A 17,169-nucleotide genomic window follows, 5' to 3' on the forward strand; every position below is an offset into this window, starting at 1 on the left:
AATTTTTAGAAGATTAATAGCAGGACTATGAAGTTATAATCATGAAAACATGGTTCTGATAGAAGGCAGATCAAGGGAGCTTAAAAAAATTCTAGAGACAGAAGTTGGTATTTCCTACTATGTTGAAAAAATGACTTAGTCAATAAAGAATAATGACAACAACAAATTCTTATAAAGCATCATTTATATGTCAGCACTGGTTGAAGGGCTTTATATTACTTATTTAAGTCTGTATAACTCTGTGAGGTAGGTATTACTATTCTCCTTGACTAATCTTCCCCAAATTACAGTTGAGTAATAGAAGAGCCAGAATTCAAACCCAAGCAGTCTGGCTTGGAGCTATGCTCTATATAACCAAGTTTCCTTTGTAATCAAAGGTATTAAATAACGACTCTTTGGAAGAATTAAAAAGTGAGATCATTAACTCACAAAGTGCTTTAAAACAAATTTAAGTTGGATGAACATTAAAATACATTTCAGATGGATTAAAACGTTCAATGTTAAAAATGAATGTCTTAAAAGAATAACAAGAAAAAGTGTACTTGATGATAATGAAAATAATAATATTAACTGAGCTTATAGTCAGACACTATGCGAAAGTTTACTACTTTTGCCTGTAACATTTATGATTTTAAACATAATCATCAAGTTTGCACAACTATAGTAAAAATAGTGCCCTCAAATATCTTGGATATTAAGAATTGATACAAGCCTTTTGGGGAACTCTGCGAAATGCATTACAAGGCCTTTAAACTATGTCTTTTTTTATAAGTTCAGTGTGGCTTAAAAACTCCCTTGTTTACTTTTGTACCTATTCCCCATAAATGTTTACTGACTGTTAACCCTATGTTCTGACCCAATTATTCCAGGAATCTAGTCTAATCCTAAATATGAAACCTTTATTCACAACTGTATTCATCTTATCATGTTTTTGTGATAATGAAAAATTAGCGACAACTTGAAGAGCACAATAGGGATATGGTTAAATATACTACAGTGGAATATACAGCCTTAAAAAATATCTTAAAAGTTCATATAAAGATGGAAACATACTCATCAAAGAATGTTGTGATATAAAAGGATGAAAATATTTTACTTGTGTGTCTGGTACAATTATAGCCATGTAGAAATATTTATTCTTATATCAACCAAATGCAATGTGTGGACCTTATTGAGACTGATTTGAATAAACCTGCTGTTTATATACACACACATAATTTTTGAAACGAGAAATCTGAACATGGACTAGCTGTTAGATATTAATGAATTATTGTTAATTTTGCTACTTGTAATAATGCATTGTGGTTACATAAACCCAGATGCACTTTTTCAGTTTGTTAGAGATTCACACTAACATATATGCAGATGAAAAGATATGTCTGGGATTTGCTTTTGAATATTCTAGCAAAAATGTTGGTGGGAGAGATGAAATAAGATTCGTTGTAAGTTGTTCACTGCTGAGACTGAAGGATAGGTATATGGGAGTTCATTATTCTAGTCTCCTTTTGTGTTTATCTGAAATTTTTCCACAGCAAAAATTAAAGAGAAAAAAGATGAAGGCACCAAGGATGAAAAACAATTATCTATGCTAAGGGGAAAAAGCCTAAAATACAGAAAAATATAAGTAATATGTGCAGTTACCTTTTAATGATGCGAGTTCACTTGTTGGAATCTGTCCTAAGACTAGATTTTTTTCAAAAGGGAAAAAAATGTATCCATGAAGATGATTATTTTAAGAATGTCTTTAATAGCATTATCATTATGATGATAAGTATCATGGTCAACAGCTAGGAAATAGCTAAAGAACATTGTTTCTAATCAGAGGAATGTTATACAGCCATCTGAAAAAATAAGAGTTGTGATAAAAATATAAGTATACATTTAATTAAAATTATTTCATATTTGATATATGAAATATAAAACGTATTGACTGAAAGAGTAGACAAATATGAAAATATATGCTATTAGAGATTAATTATGTTTCTTTTAATGTTGTTCTATTTGATTTAAAAAAATAAGGCAGGTCGGGCGTGGTGGCCTATACCTGTAATCCCAGCACTTAGGGAGGCTGAGGCAGGAGGATCACTTGGGCCCAGAGTTCAAGACCAGCCTGGGAAATATAGTGAAACCCTATCTCCACAAAAAATACAAAAATTAGCTGGGCATGGTGGTGTACACCTGTGGTCCTAGCTACTTGGGAGGCTGAGGCAGGAGGATGACTCAAGCCTGGGAGGTTGAGGCTCCCACTGAGCCATAATTATACCACTGCACCCCAGGATGGGTGACAAAGTGAGACCCTGTTTCTAAAAAGAAAAAAAAACAAAAAATAAGGCAGTTAAATGTGTTAGGCACACAATTAAGGGGAATGCATAAATAATGTAATGAGAAATTTCATCCTATATATCTGTCTTAAATAGCTCGTCATTAATTTTTCTTTTGCTGTTAGTGATTAGAGTTCAGAATTTATTAAGCACTTAGTGCCAGACACACTATTAAGTGCTGAAGAATCAAAGGTGAATTACAGGAAGTCAAAATTGTAATGGAGGAAGACACAAATAACTGTTATATAGTATAATGGGGATAAACACATTTGAAGGCTGAGTGTGGTGGCTCATGCTTGTAATCCCAGCACTTTGGGAGGCTGAGGTAGGGGGATTGCTTGAGCCCAGGAGTTCAAGACCAGCCTGGGCAACATGGCATGGTGGTGCATGCCTGTAGTACCAGTGACTTAGGAGGCTGAGGCAGGATTGCTTGAGCCCAGGAGCTCGAGGCTGCAGTGAGCAATGATCGCACAACTGCACTCCAGCTTGGGTGACAGAGTGAGACTCTATCTTAAAAAGAAATTATATAAGATATAAATAAGGAGTATGTAACTCTGCTTAGAAGGCAGAAAAAGAGAGGTTAAGGGAGATGAGAAATGGGCAAGGAGAGGAACTCTAGAAAGATGGTGATGCCAAGTGCAGCTTCAACTACTGAATTGGAATTTACAGAGAAAGAAGGATGAAGTGTTCCAGATTAGTGCTTCTCAAACTTTAAAATGTAAACAAGTTACTTTGGGGATATTGTTAGAATGCAGATTCTGATTTAATAAATCTGGAATGGGACCTGAAATTCTGCATTCCTAACGAGGTCCCAAGTGATTCGGATGCTGTTGGCCCATATTGAGTAACAAGTCTTTAAAGAACAAAAACAAACATATGTCTTGTCATGGAGAAATGACACAGTATGATATATTCAAATATCTATAAATAAGGACAGGTACAGTGGCTCACGCCTGTAATCCTACCACTTTGGGAGGCTGAGACGGGTGGATCACCTGAGATCAGGAGTTTAAGACCAGCCTGGGCAACATGGTGAAACCCCATCTGTACTAAAATACAAAGACTGGCCAAGGGTGGTGGTGCACGCCTGTGGTCCCAGCTACTTGGGAGGCTGAGGCATGAGAATCACTTGAACCCAGGAGGCGGAGGTGCAGTGAGCTGAGATGGCACCACTGCACTCCGGCCTGGGCAACAGAGCAAGACTTCATCTCAAAACAAACAACAACAAATATCTATAAATAACTTGGCATTCCGGTAGGGCAAATTGTGTGAAGGCAGTAGACAGATCTTTGCTTGGATTTATCCTGTATGGTCCATTAGATTTGGCAGTTTACAATGGAATTGCTGATTTCAGGCAACAAGCAGAGAAAAGCCAAACTGTAGTGGGATGAAAAGTGAATGATGACTAGTTTAATCATGAGGAATACCAGACAAAACCAATTTAAGAGTTTATACTTACCAAAATATTCAAAGTTATGAAAGTTATGGAAGACAGTAGAACTGTTTCAGATATGACCTTAATGAGATCTGACAACTGCAATGCCATCTGCAATGAATAGTTGAAATTATCTGTAAATAACATTATAGAGATATTGGTGAAATCTGAATAAAGTCTATAGATTAGCTAATGGCACTGAACTGCATGGCTACATAAGAGAATGTCCTTTGTTTTCAGAAATACATTGATGTTTTTAGGGCTAAAGGGGCATCATGTCAGCAACTAAATTTCATTTGTGGTCTGAAAGAAGGAGGTAAAGCAAATGTGATACGATGTTAACATTTGGGGGATTTCAGAAAAGGGTCTACAGAAATTTGTTCTATTTCAAGTTTTCTGTAATTCTGAAATTATATCTCAGATAGATGGAAGAGGAGGAACAATAGCACCATAACCCACACAAGCAAGCCAGAAACATAAAGCTCAGTTTTTGTCACCTACACTTCCTCCTGTCTAAACCAATTGCCAAGTTGTCAATATGATCTTATGTGTTTCCTTTCTTGCCTTCGACTACTCTCACAGTCCACCATGATCTCTTATCTATACTTCTGAAATAGACTTTTAATCCATGTTTCCCCTTTAATCACTGTAGGCAGTGATCTCTTCAAAATGCAAATCTAATGTCACATCTGCTCCCCACACCATCCCGTTAAAACATTCGAGAAGGAATATTCTTAACACCTTAAAGCCCTATCTACATAGGCTGGCCCCTCCCTCATGATTCTTTCTCACCATGCTTCCTTACTCTACACTACATAGCTGTTCAGTTCCCAAACTTGTCCTGTTCCCTTGGGCCATTGTACATGCTATTCTCCTCCTTCCCCTAGCTATCAGCTATTTCTGTTCATATTTAGAATCTATGACTTCATCTGGGGAAGCCTTTCCCAGAGCTCTTACTAGTACTCTTATACATTCTCAGTAACATCATGTAGTTTCACAACTGAAATGCTTATTTTTCTATCACGTTACGATTGCATTCCTTGAAATAACACCTGTAAACTACAAGGGCTGCTACAAATCCTAGTTTTGCTTACCTAGGGTTTAGAATAGTGCTTGCCATGTAATTGGATCTCTGTAAAGTTGTTGGATGAATAAAAGGGAAGGAAGTAAAGACAGGATATATGAGAAATGCTATCAAAGTGTGATCTTAGGATGAACTCTACGAGAGGACTGGGAGAGCAAGAACTGAAAGGCTGGGAGGTTTATCAATAGAACAGGTGAAGAGGATGTGTAGAATTGTCATACATTTCCTACTATTTCAAGGGTCCATGAAAACCTTACAAGACAATAACGAATTAGAAGGAAAATGATAAATGTGAAGAAAACATTTGAATAAAATTTAATTTAAAAATCAACTTCTGTGAAAGTTAAGATTCTTTCACAAAGTTTGATGTTTTCAGAAGAGTGGAAAATTGCTTGTAGAAAATAAGAGAAACGTTAATTGTCTACAGTTTGCTTAAATGCTACAGCAAAATGTTATTAAAAGAATGGACACTTTTAATACCTACATACGTTTTAACATATACATTTTAAAATCCACCTCTCACAATTCTAGTTACCATTTTAGTAAGTTTAGATTACTCCTGCCATGCTGTTTTCTTGTATTAATAACTTTCAGGGTATCATCATCTGTGATGCACTTATGATTTAATTTTCATTTGCTGTTTGACATTCAGGTGCATCGTTGAAATCTTAGGGTTTAATATTGATTCTGGAAAACACTTCAACTATCTTCAACTATTCCCTCCTTTTCATTCTCTCTAGTCTCATCTGTTACCCCATTCTGGTCTTTTTCCCTCCATATTTTCTATCACTCTATTCCATCAAGATATGGAATTCCTCTTCCAGACCTTGATTTTGATTTTCAGCTGTTTCCATTGTTACTTAGCCTAGTGATGATTTTAACATTTGGACAATTATATTTTCTATTTCTGACACTTCTCCAGAGGGCCTCTTACCTGTTTCTCTTGGCAATATTAACTGTTAAAAGAGTTGCTAATATGTATTCCATGAATGCTCCATTATTTCTTGAGATGGTTCTCCACTTGTGGTTTGTACCTGTTTTTTGATTTAGTGTTGGTATTCAGATTTTTGGAGTTTTCTATGCTCATCATTGAAGCTGTGATACTCAGTTAAAACTAATTGTTCTACCACTGCTGTTTATGGGACACTTCTGATGGGAAGGGAATTTATACTACATTTGAAATTTTCAACTAATTTGGGGATGGGCCGGACATTTCAAAGCGGGGCACTTTGGCATTGCCTTCTCTCTCCAATCATTCATTTATCTGCCTAAAGCTGATTTTGTTAGTCTGACTGAGATATTGACATGTGCAGTCAATATCCAGATAGTTGTCCTGCTTCCAATTTTCCTTTCTTGTGGGTCTAGACCACCTTTGATGGCATCGCACCTCTTTGTGGCAGTACTTCACTGTGTGCTTCTGCTCTGGGTTTCCTCTTCAAATTCCACATAGTATTAGTCTTTCAGAGATTCCTCAGAAATTCTGCCTTATAAGTTCCACCTTTTGCTTGCAAATATGGATTTATATGCGCATATCTGTGCATGTACCTATGTAAAAAGTATTTGTCTATCATATTTAGGGTCATTTGCCATCTTGAAACCAGACGCTCCTTGTCAGCTGGTAGGCCATGCCCTTTATATCAATAGTGTGAGTTTGGCACTTCAGCTTACATATTTCTTTTTCCACTCCTTTCCACATCTCCAAACCTTTCAAAAAAGGAAGCCAATTTGGTTATTAGACCAAGGCTGGAAATAAGGGGGTTCAGATATACAATCATGGTAACGCTAACATTTACTGAACACTTATCACGTCAGATGCTTTTACTTACTGCTACAGGAATAAACTCAAGTAATCATTATAAACCCAAGGTCGCTATTATCCCTATTTTACAGGTGATGCAACTAAGGCATCAGAGATGTTAAATGATTCAGATTCTTGCTCTAGTCTCACCATGTTGAATCTTACTTGGTCCCAAATGATTTCCAGATTTAGGGTAAGCAAGAACTTAAAGATTCTGATGATCGCTAGGATTTATGTATCTGAGCCAATCCTCACTCTATAAAGTTTCTGTAATTTGGAAGACTTTGAGAACAGATCATCTTCCCTTTTCATTCCCCTCAAAAAAAATGAAGAAAATACAAGAAACTGGAAATTCCTGGGGATGTTTTTAGTTGGAGTTGTCTGTCTTGGTATTTAAGGTTATATTTATCTGTAATTTTGAAATGGTATCTTAAAATTCTGCAGTTACAAATGAAAACAGATTAACATGTTCACTGTGTTAAGGAACTAAAACTTAAAATTTCCTTTTCATTTGTTTTAGTACATAGTACTTCTCTGAATCAATGGAGAAATGGATATTCACCTATACGTAAGCCTGAAATAAGGTCAGAATCTTCTGCACAACTGTTACAGGGAAGAAAGAAAAGACATTTGAGTGAAACAGCATTAGGTAGGTTAAAGTGAGGATATAAGCAGTAGTGATGTTAAAAATAAAAAATTCTGATTTTAAAATAACCTGTCTCATGGGAGTTTATAATCCAGAACAGCCACTAATTACACAAAACATCTATGACTCTACAAACATGAAACAGCATATTCGTAGTTAATTTAGAATTATTTGTGGACTGGTATCTACCTACTTTATGGCAATTATTTCCCTCCTATGTTCCCTGACTAGTTGTCTTCTACCAATCACTCCCTGGATGGGATTTAATCTTCAAAGTTGTGTTTTAGGCTCAAAATAGGCTAGTGTAAAGTTGCCTTATAGAAACTGTTAACCATTTATGGTACCTACTGTGGAGATGTTGATGCACTGCAGATTCCTCAGGATTTTGAGAAAGTGAACAAGCTTTAAGTGAAATGCTAAACTACCCTGTTCAATTCTCCTTACAAGCCTATAGAGTTCCAAGATGATCAAGAGAAAGCTTTGGAAACTAGAACTCTTCTAGTAATACAAAGGGATTTATTTTGGAGATTTGGGACAAGATAGTTGCCACAGTTATTGCAAATGATAAAAAATAAAAATTAACTGGCAAGATAAATTAGAAACTACACCCAAGATGTATTAATTATACAGAATGGATTTAATCTGTTTATCTCTGGTGTCTTCAGATATCCCACGATAAAAGACCTACCTAGTCACTACCTGATAACTATCTGATCAGCTACATTGTAGCAAAAAGTGAACAAATTCCCACACATGTTCAGAGCTGGTTTCATTAAGCTCTTTAGTGTCTCACTCTAAGAACAACCAAGTATTCACCTAGCTTTTGAGGAACTTTCATATATGCATACCAAAACATAACTAAGCTTTAAAAAAAAAAATCTAATAAGATGCAACATGAAGTATATATTACCTAAGGTATAAAATGTTTCTCTTAAATTGACTGATACTTTAGCTCTAACTTCAAGTTTGATGTACATACAGGAATAAAACAAAGAAATGTCATACTACACAGAAATAACTAGATAATTCCAAAAGGATAGGACATCTGGTCCAGCCTGTCAAGTCAATGTAAGAAAAATGATTTATTCTAGACTATAAGAAACCTAGGAGACAATGGCCAATTTTAACATGTAGATCCTTATCTGAAGAAACTAGCTATAAAGGACGTTTTTAACAAATGGAGAAATGTAAATATGGACTAGGTATTAGATTTTATATTATACAGGAAAATATTGTCATTTTAAAAGATCTGTACTAAAATAAGGGCAGTACGTAAATGCATACATATATATATTTACTGTATACACACACACAACAGGGAACCAAAACAGGGAAAAAAAGGAACTTGGAAGAAATACAGAAAATACTAATAGAAGTAAACTTCTAATCAATATCCTGAGAGAAATGAGAAATTTCATCTACGAAACAAGAACAGGATGCTATTTAAAAAAAAAGAGTACTAGAGAACAAGTACTTTTGGAAATATGTATTTTAATAGCAGCATTTTTTCAAAAAATTCAGAGTGTTCAGAAGACCAAGGACAGACACCTCACAGAAATTAGAATAAAAAGTCAAATATGAAAAATGAGACTAGATAAGAAAACTAAGATAGTTCTGGTGGTTCAACCACAAATAGGAGTCACAGGAAACAAGAATAAAGGAATGAGATGAAGGATTATTCAGGGAACAATATGAAATATATTGGATAAAAACTGCCAAAACCCCAGAAAATGGAGATAACTTATGGCATGACTGTAAGACTCCTCTTTTTTCATTTCCTTTTTTGTTTTCTAATACACGAATTAAAAAACAAAAACAAAAAACAAGGAATCAATCACCTGTCATCTAATTAGGAAAGTAATTCTAATGATACCTATTAGTCATGTTTAATGTGTGATATTCAATGGCTCTTTCCACGGCAGGAGAAAGAATTAAACTTGAAGAATCTGATTTTCAACACACAGAATCAGGATCCCATAGCAATTTTACAGCTGTTTCTAATGTCAACGTTTTATCAAGAATCCAGAATTCATCATCACGAGTAGGTTTTTCTCTATGTTGAACTCTAAAATGGCTTTAAAAATAAAAACACCTGATTTTGAAAATAATTTATATTTTGCTAATCTATAACAGCCTTATTTACTAGCACGTATTAATAGACATTTATAACTATCTTGTTAGAAAACAATAAATTTGATTTATACAACTTATTTTTAACTATGAAGCTAAAAGTTCATTAATATTTGGTTATAGCTTCTTTTTAGGTGTTAAAAATTTAGATTATCATGATCATCTCTATTCCTTAACATATGAAGCTAAATAAAATCTTACTAATGAGAATTCAGGACTTGTCTTGTTCTTATCCTGCTTTTTTGGTTATCTGGCCAGGGTACAGAGAGGTCAAAAGGTGGCAGTGTTTAGAAATGAACAGTCTGAAGCTCAGGAACCAGGAACGCACAAATGAAGAGTATACTGAAGGGCTGACCAAAAATATTTCACTGCCTTTCCTAATAAAAAGTGGGTTACTGATCATTTCATTGACATTTAGGGTGATGTATGTTAGTCTTTTCTGATAAAGAGTTTTGCATTTAAGACTTTTTTTTATGGTCTTAAAAATAAGCTTGTATGCTTGCACACATAATTACATTACACATCTACCAAGAGATTGTTCTGATTTACAAAATACAGAAATATTTTCTTAGTTTTCTGAACACATTTTAGACTTTATAACAATGTATTTACAAAAATTATGTAACATGTGTACTGCCATATTTATGTAACTGATGAAAGGAGGGTATCAGAAGTAACTAGACAGTACTGTAAATCTACTGTAATCCTGCTTTGCAGAATACTGCACGACGGAGATTGAGAAGTGAGAGCTCTTATGACATAGATAACATTGTGATTCCCATGTCATTAGTAGCCCCAGCTAAATTAGAGAAACTCCAATATAAGGAAATACTTACTCCAAGGTACGTATACTCACATCTTCATATTTTTCCTTCTTCCTTCCTTCCTTAATAAACTTAAATTTTCAAAGTGAAGTTCGAATTTTAATTAATCAAAGGAGGATCCTTCTCCCAGTTCTTTCATAGCCATGGAGGGGAAACGGTGAAAAAAAAAAAAATTACTCATGCCTTTAGAAAAAGTGTTATATAGTATCGCAGTTTATTTCTGAGTTTTTATTAAGATTTGGGAATTCCTAGACTACTTTAGCATTCTTAGTCTTTATTATTCAATGTCATTTAGTTATCTACTGTGTATATGACACTAAAAGGCACTTTAGTGACATAAAAACTATAGCAACAAATAATCCTTGCCCTTAAAGGTACAGGTGTGACATAAGTTGCAAAGTTTTGCCTTTTCATGGGGTATTCACACTGTAAGACAGTAATACCTGTGACCAAAAAAAAAAAAAAAAAAAAAATTGTGATGTATTGCCAAGTCAGCAATAAACACATTCAAAAGATGAGTGGGAAGGTCTGGGAAGTCACCCATGAAGGAATGGGAAGGTGGAGACGGTATTTACATAGCGATACCACAACAAAGGCACAGGACAAGCGTGTAAGGTTTAGCCAGATACTGTTTTGTGCAGGTTGATAATGGGAGGCTAGAAACAAAGTTAGGTCCAGATTGTGGAGGTCCCTGAATGCCATACGCAGATCTGCTCCCTACTGGCAGTAAAGTTAGCCCAACTTTTTAGAAATGATGAGTGCAGTTTCTTAAGAATATAAATATGACACCAGGAAGTAGAGACAGAAAAGGTTGCAAACAGAGACAGGTGGGTGACAATTTCAGTTAATTGTTATACATCTCTATTCTAATTTCATAATTTCTTTTATTCATAATTACCTTGAGGTATGAAGAACTCTAATATTCTATAAGAGTTCTACTATGAGAACTCCTATAATCTGTGGATACTTGTTGCATAAGTAATGAGTAACATTTGTGGCTATGATGTTCTGTAGCAAAAATATATTTCAACTTGCAATGGTAGGCTGGAGCTAGCTGGCTGAGTAGATAGTTAAATATAGAAGACTTCTGTGAGCCAGTTATTAAACTACTGATGACTCAAAAGGGGCTATGGTAGGTATTTTCACACCAAAGAAACTGGCAAACATACAAACCAGGGTTTTTTTCCTTCTGTTACTTTTTGGCCAGGCCAGGTTTATCAGCATACCACTAACTTCAGTCAGTACATAATTATTATGTATAAAATGCAGCTATACAGAACAGACTATTCACCATAAAGCCAAAAGTCACGTCTCATTTTCTCTTTTATCCTTTACTCATAATACAAATATTTTTCTTTTAAAAAAATTAAGTATTAAAACACAATTTGAACCATGAAGTGCCAAGGAAAGAAAATACTAATACACTTAGCTGTGCTTAGAGTATAAAATTGCCACATTTAGATAGATAAAAGCTGTTTAACATTGGTTTTTCTCTTCAACAGCTGGAGGATGGTTGTTCTTCAGCCTTTGGATGAATATAATTTAGGCGAAGAAGAGGTAAGCTGCCTTTCATTTAATGGGATAATTATACATTATGTATAATGAAACCTGCTTGCTTTGACATTCAGGGAATTAAAGGAATATATAAACCCTTTAACTTACACTGATTTTTTTTTCCTTTCACTTATGAAAAGGAAGTTCTTTTAAAAGAATATTCAAAAAATGTTTTGTGCAAATTTGACTACCAGCATAATACACAAATACACAATAATTTAAAAAGCCAAAAAAAAATACAGCATTTGTTTGAGTTTTTGAGATACTGAATTTACATGAATATCCACATTCATTGTCAGTATTATATTTTTCTGCATGAGATTAGTCTCACTCATTATTTTAAGGTTTAAATGCCATTTTCAGAATCGTAGGGCCAATTTGCTCTTCAGTTTGGAAAATTTCGGACTTTAAAAAAGTAATGTGGTATATACATCATGTAATACCTGTAGAGTCTAGGGTGTAAGAGGAATCAGACATTAATGTTTCTGTAGTGAAATATTCATAGTTGAGTTGGATAAACACTAAAAATAGCCTCACATCATTACAGATCAGGCTGTGTCACCAAATGAATTCTGAAAAATTTGTTTTTGCAGATTTTTGGATTTTGGAATTGCAGGTAAGGGGTTGTGAATATGTATGGATAAAATTTTATCAAGATAAGATTATAGGGAAAAATACTTTATAACCAAACTAATTCCAAAGTGATGGTCTCTAGAAGACACTGTTGAAGACACTTAGTTTCTGTCAAGTAACAATCTTTCTATGTCCAGTGGTCACGTTTTTCAACTACCAAAATTTACCTTTTAATGCCCTTTCCTCTTCTAATGTATTCTTCCTCATTTCTGAATGATCCTAGCCAAGAAACCCAAATTCTTAAATACCATAACCAAGGTAGTATTCCAGGTTCAAAACCTAGATAAGTCATTCATTAAATTAATTCTGATTTAAGCTAGTTTTATACTTTTCTTTGATATTAACATCTTAGAATAGTGTGTCCTCCACAATCCATAAAAGCTCTTGAATGAACAAAGCATTAAGACTACTGGTACTAAGCTATGGCAAATGGAAAGCACTATGAACTCATCTGTAGTCTACCGAAGTCTTCAAATATGAACCAATAGTACACAAGTATTTTTAAGTTTTTTGAGGTAGGAGGATCGCTTGAGCCCAGAAGTTCGAGGCTGCAGTGAGCTATGATTGCACAACTGCACTCACTACAGCCTGGGCAACAGAGACCCATGTCTAAAAATAACAATAATAAAATAATTTTAAAACATTTTTGACTCCCCTTTTATAGGAATTTGAAGTTCATCTGATAACATTTGTTCTCTCAACTTACACAGATAGCATTTTAGTTTGCTTCCTACTGTTTTCTACATGAGAAACTCTTTGAAACCTTGAAACTCGATCTTGTATTTCTTTTTTTGAGACAAGAGTCTCACCCTGTCACCCAGGCTGGAGTGCAGTGGCACGATCTTGGCTCACTGCAACCTCCGCCTCCTGGGTTCAAGCAATTCTCTGCCTCAGCCTCCCAAGTAGCTGTGATTTCAGGCACCCACCACCATGCCCAGCTAATTTTTGTATTTTTAGTAGAGACAGGGTTTCACCATCTTGGCCAGGTTGGTCTTGAACTCCTGACCTCGTGATCCACCCACTTTGGCCTCCTAAAGTTCTGGGATTAAAGGCGTGAGGCACCGTGCCCAGCCTGATCTTATATTTCAAAATGTTTCTGATTAAAGCAAAAATATTTATTTCTAATTCCAGATAGAAGATCTTTCTGATGAAGTCTTCTCCCTAAGGCACAAAAAATATGAAGAGAGAGAGCAAGCCAGATGGTCACTATGGGAGCAAAGCAAGTGGCACAGAAGAAACAGCAGGCAGGTTATAAATTTAAAACCCCAAACCATAGAATTCATGTGAAATGAACAAAACCTCTGCATGAGTTTTCGGTGAGACCACTGAAAAGGAAACCATGATGTTGTAACATCAGCTATTTGTGCACCAGAAGTAAAATACTACACAGAATGAGCTTGTATTCAAAATATATTTGAGCTAATTCTATAATGATGAAATTATGTATTTTACTGTTTCTTACATTGTCAGCCTCAGGAATAGATTTAACTAACTAACAATGTGAAAATTCTCTGTATATATGAAGTAGTTCATTTCAATCTACTTTAATAATGGACCTCACACTGGGGACTGGAGTTTAGGTAATCCATTTTAACATAACTACTTCTAAAATATGGTTTTTTTAAAAAAATAAAAAATTTCTCAAGAAACCTGTTTAGTCTAAAATGCAAAAAAGCCTAAAATACTTTTAGAAACACAAATGAGCTTTGAGGGAAGGGGAAGTAAATCAGACATAATTACTATGTGAGAAAATCCCTGTTATTTTATATTTATTATACATTTGATCATTTTTAAAAGAGCCAAAACTCAAAAAGCAAGATTGTGTGAAGTCTGGTAGTCGTTTTAGTTAAGGAGTATCTTTTGTTTAATTAGTCAAACAAAAGACAAAAACAAACCAAATAAACAGCAAGAACACCCCTCCCCCTATTATAATTCGGTAAAATATTTCATAAAGTACTGTTTCATCCTCTGAGTACGAAAGTAATAAATAGCACCAGAGGAATTTTTAAAAATCTTTGGGCAAAACTGTTTAAAGTTACCAAGTTAACTTGACTCAGTGATACCTTGGGTTGTTCATAAGTTTTCAAGACCTCAAAAAATAACAAATAATTGTGTTTTCCTGATTTTCTTGCTAGAGCTTACAGTAAAAATGTTGAAGGACATGACTTGCTTTTGAAAGAATACCCTAATAACTTTAGTAGCAGTCAGCACTGTGCTGCTGCAAGTCCTCCTGAGCTTCCTTCAGAGAACCAGGATCTGTGTGCATATGGCTTACCTTCTTTAAGTCAAAGCCAAGAAACCAATGTAAGTGCAATATATATGATTAAACTTCCCATTCCTTGCCTTTTAACTACTTGTTTGTAGAAACTACTTGAAAAAAATTAATTTTCTTTATTACATCATTACATAACAAATTCAATAAGATAGGTAGAGAAGATCTGTATTCCAGCATTTTGTGTCCACTACTAACTACAGTCACCTTGTGTAACAAGTCAATACGAACCTCCAAGTACTCATTCATCTATTAGAGAATGGAGTACTATCAAAGTTTCATTACAAAACAAACCTGATTGATGAAGAATAGCACCTGCTACATGGCCAACGTTAGCTGCTATTTCTTTCTCCTCATATCTTAAGATTTTTACATGCCTCACCACAGACCCAGTTCCTACCTTAAAGGTACTGCTTTCTAACACTGCATCCATAAAATTCTTACACCTTTCTTCATAAATAGACACTGAAAAAGAACTAGATCTAGAATGGAATGGAGATTATAGAATTAACAGGCAAGTTGCAGAAAGCTCAGGAAAGAAAAAGTTAATAGGTACCTTTAATAATGAAAATGAAGACATTGTAGAAGTGTATCAAACCTGAGAACACTTTCCCAAAGTGCTCTTAGGTTGGAAATGAAGACCACTGCCTGTGGCAGCATTTCCTCTTCTTGGCAGAGGCAAAGTAAAGAAATAAATCCCAAAAGTCACTCAAGAATTCTCAGTATATTCCCTTTTGAGTTGCTATTTAAGTTGAAATGAAAATTTGTACAGTTATGTGCTAAAAGAACAGAACAATAATTATTACAATATAGATATGTACAGATTACTTGTTAGATGAATTTAAACAAAACAAATTAGTTGAAACTTAACTGAAAATGTTTCCCCTTTCAGTCTTTGTGGTGGGAACGACGGACTTTTCCACTGAAGGGTGAAGACATGGCAGCCTTATTATGTGAAGATGAAAAAAACGATCGGGTTGAATGGTCAAGCACAGCTTTCCATGGTGAAATCTTCGGTACCAGTGTACCAGAGAATGGCCACCATCCAAAAAAGCAGTCAGATGGAATAGAAGAATACAAAACCTTTGATCTAGGACTTACTAATGTTAAAAAAAATAGGTGACAGGGAACAGGTTAAGAAAACTATGTAAATGTAGGAAAGATGGGAGGAAATAAAGCCCTGTTCTGGATCTCCCATCCCCTCCAGAATAAGAGCATGTTCTGCATGTATTAATCTTTTATGCTGTTTATGAAACAGGCAAGATAAGTCTGTTTTTCCTTCTGGAACCACAAGGGTAACCAGCTTTTCATCTACAGACAAGTGGTAGTCATTTGTGTTTATCATGCAACTTACAAACACCAAGATATTAATTGCTGCAACTTGATGTCAAATCACCTTACTGGGTAATTTTTAAGACTATGTACCCACACCATACATACATACACATATATACACATATATACAAACCTGTGCGCCAAGTGACAGCTATTTTTTATATACATGGTAATTCATTAAAATTGCCTTAATAATATATTAGAATATACAAATATGTGTGTATAAAATAAACATACACACACACATCCCCCTATGTAGTTTTTGAAACACTGGCAATGACCCACTCCCCTTGGAAATGCATGTATGAACTACCCTATGAAATGTAAGCTGCAGTATAGATAAAACACAGGTTTCCACTGATAAAAGACATCTGAACATCTTGAATATAGAGATTAAGTTTTTTGTTGTTTTTTTGTTTAACGTGTTTAACCAACAGTAGAAGTTATTTACAGAAATTTATATACCAGATAACACAAAACTTCTTTATCCAAAATCATTGATATCTTTGGGACTAAACACAGGCTACTTTCTGTTTACTCCTAACAAAATAAAGCAAGCAAATTTGAGTTAAATATTGGTGCAATTTAATACTATCACATCTTTGAAAACTCAATTTGAGTTTTACCAATTAATGTGTCTCATGAAGACACCAATTTAAAATGAGCCACAAACAGTGAAGTCCTATCAGTATAAAATTTGAAAAAAAAAAAAAAAGATTGTATTTCTAGATTAGCAAGAAATTAGTAATTCTGCCTGATTTCTATTTCTAGCTAATTTGGTCATTCTTTGCCATAGCTTACTCTATTCAAATAAACATATATTCTTGCTTGCATCCTAGATTGGGAATTAAACATTTTCAAAAAACAAAGCTTCAATATTTGGATACTAAAGAGTATATATGAAAGAAAATTCCTTTTGAAGCTATAAAACCATTTTTTATATGTGAAAGTTGAGGACAATTTATATAAATCACTTTTTGTCATGTAAAAACGTTATTCAAGTTGTACTACCCACATAACTGAAAATATTGGCCATTTGGCCTAATCTGTGAGATTTGACACTAAGTTTTTGTTAGAGATTGGAAATTATACTAGTCCTTTTAAGGGGTAAAAAATCCAAATTCAATACTGACAAAC

The 17,169-nt window shown here is 34.5% G+C and overlaps 1 protein-coding gene and 1 long non-coding RNA gene across 7 annotated transcripts in view; one reads left to right on the top strand and one right to left on the bottom strand.

The window, feature by feature from the left end:
- LOC126932527 (uncharacterized) overlaps positions 1-7,164 on the bottom strand; it is a 30,320-nt gene extending 23,156 nt beyond the window's left edge. The window contains exon 1 of the long non-coding RNA XR_007718222.1: positions 3,781-7,164. This is a non-coding gene — a long non-coding RNA (uncharacterized LOC126932527). The remainder of the gene's footprint in view (positions 1-3,780) is intronic.
- The window catches only part of KANSL1L (KAT8 regulatory NSL complex subunit 1 like), a 139,078-nt gene extending 122,655 nt beyond the window's left edge, over positions 1-16,423 (top strand). For all 6 annotated transcript variants that reach the window (XM_050751405.1, XM_050751407.1, XM_050751410.1 and 3 more), the window contains exons 9-15: positions 7,159-7,287; positions 9,207-9,325; positions 10,132-10,256; positions 11,741-11,795; positions 13,557-13,669; positions 14,561-14,729; positions 15,590-16,423. In XM_050751405.1, the coding sequence (XP_050607362.1) occupies positions 7,159-7,287; positions 9,207-9,325; positions 10,132-10,256; positions 11,741-11,795; positions 13,557-13,669; positions 14,561-14,729; positions 15,590-15,820 (941 nt within the window). In that variant the 3' untranslated portion in view covers positions 15,821-16,423. The remainder of the gene's footprint in view (positions 1-7,158; positions 7,288-9,206; positions 9,326-10,131; positions 10,257-11,740; positions 11,796-13,556; positions 13,670-14,560; positions 14,730-15,589) is intronic.
- Positions 16,424-17,169: the final 746 nt, after the last annotated feature.

This window comes from Macaca thibetana, chromosome 12 (assembly GCF_024542745.1).
Source record: "Macaca thibetana thibetana isolate TM-01 chromosome 12, ASM2454274v1, whole genome shotgun sequence".
NCBI classification, from domain to species: Eukaryota; Metazoa; Chordata; class Mammalia; order Primates; family Cercopithecidae; genus Macaca; species Macaca thibetana.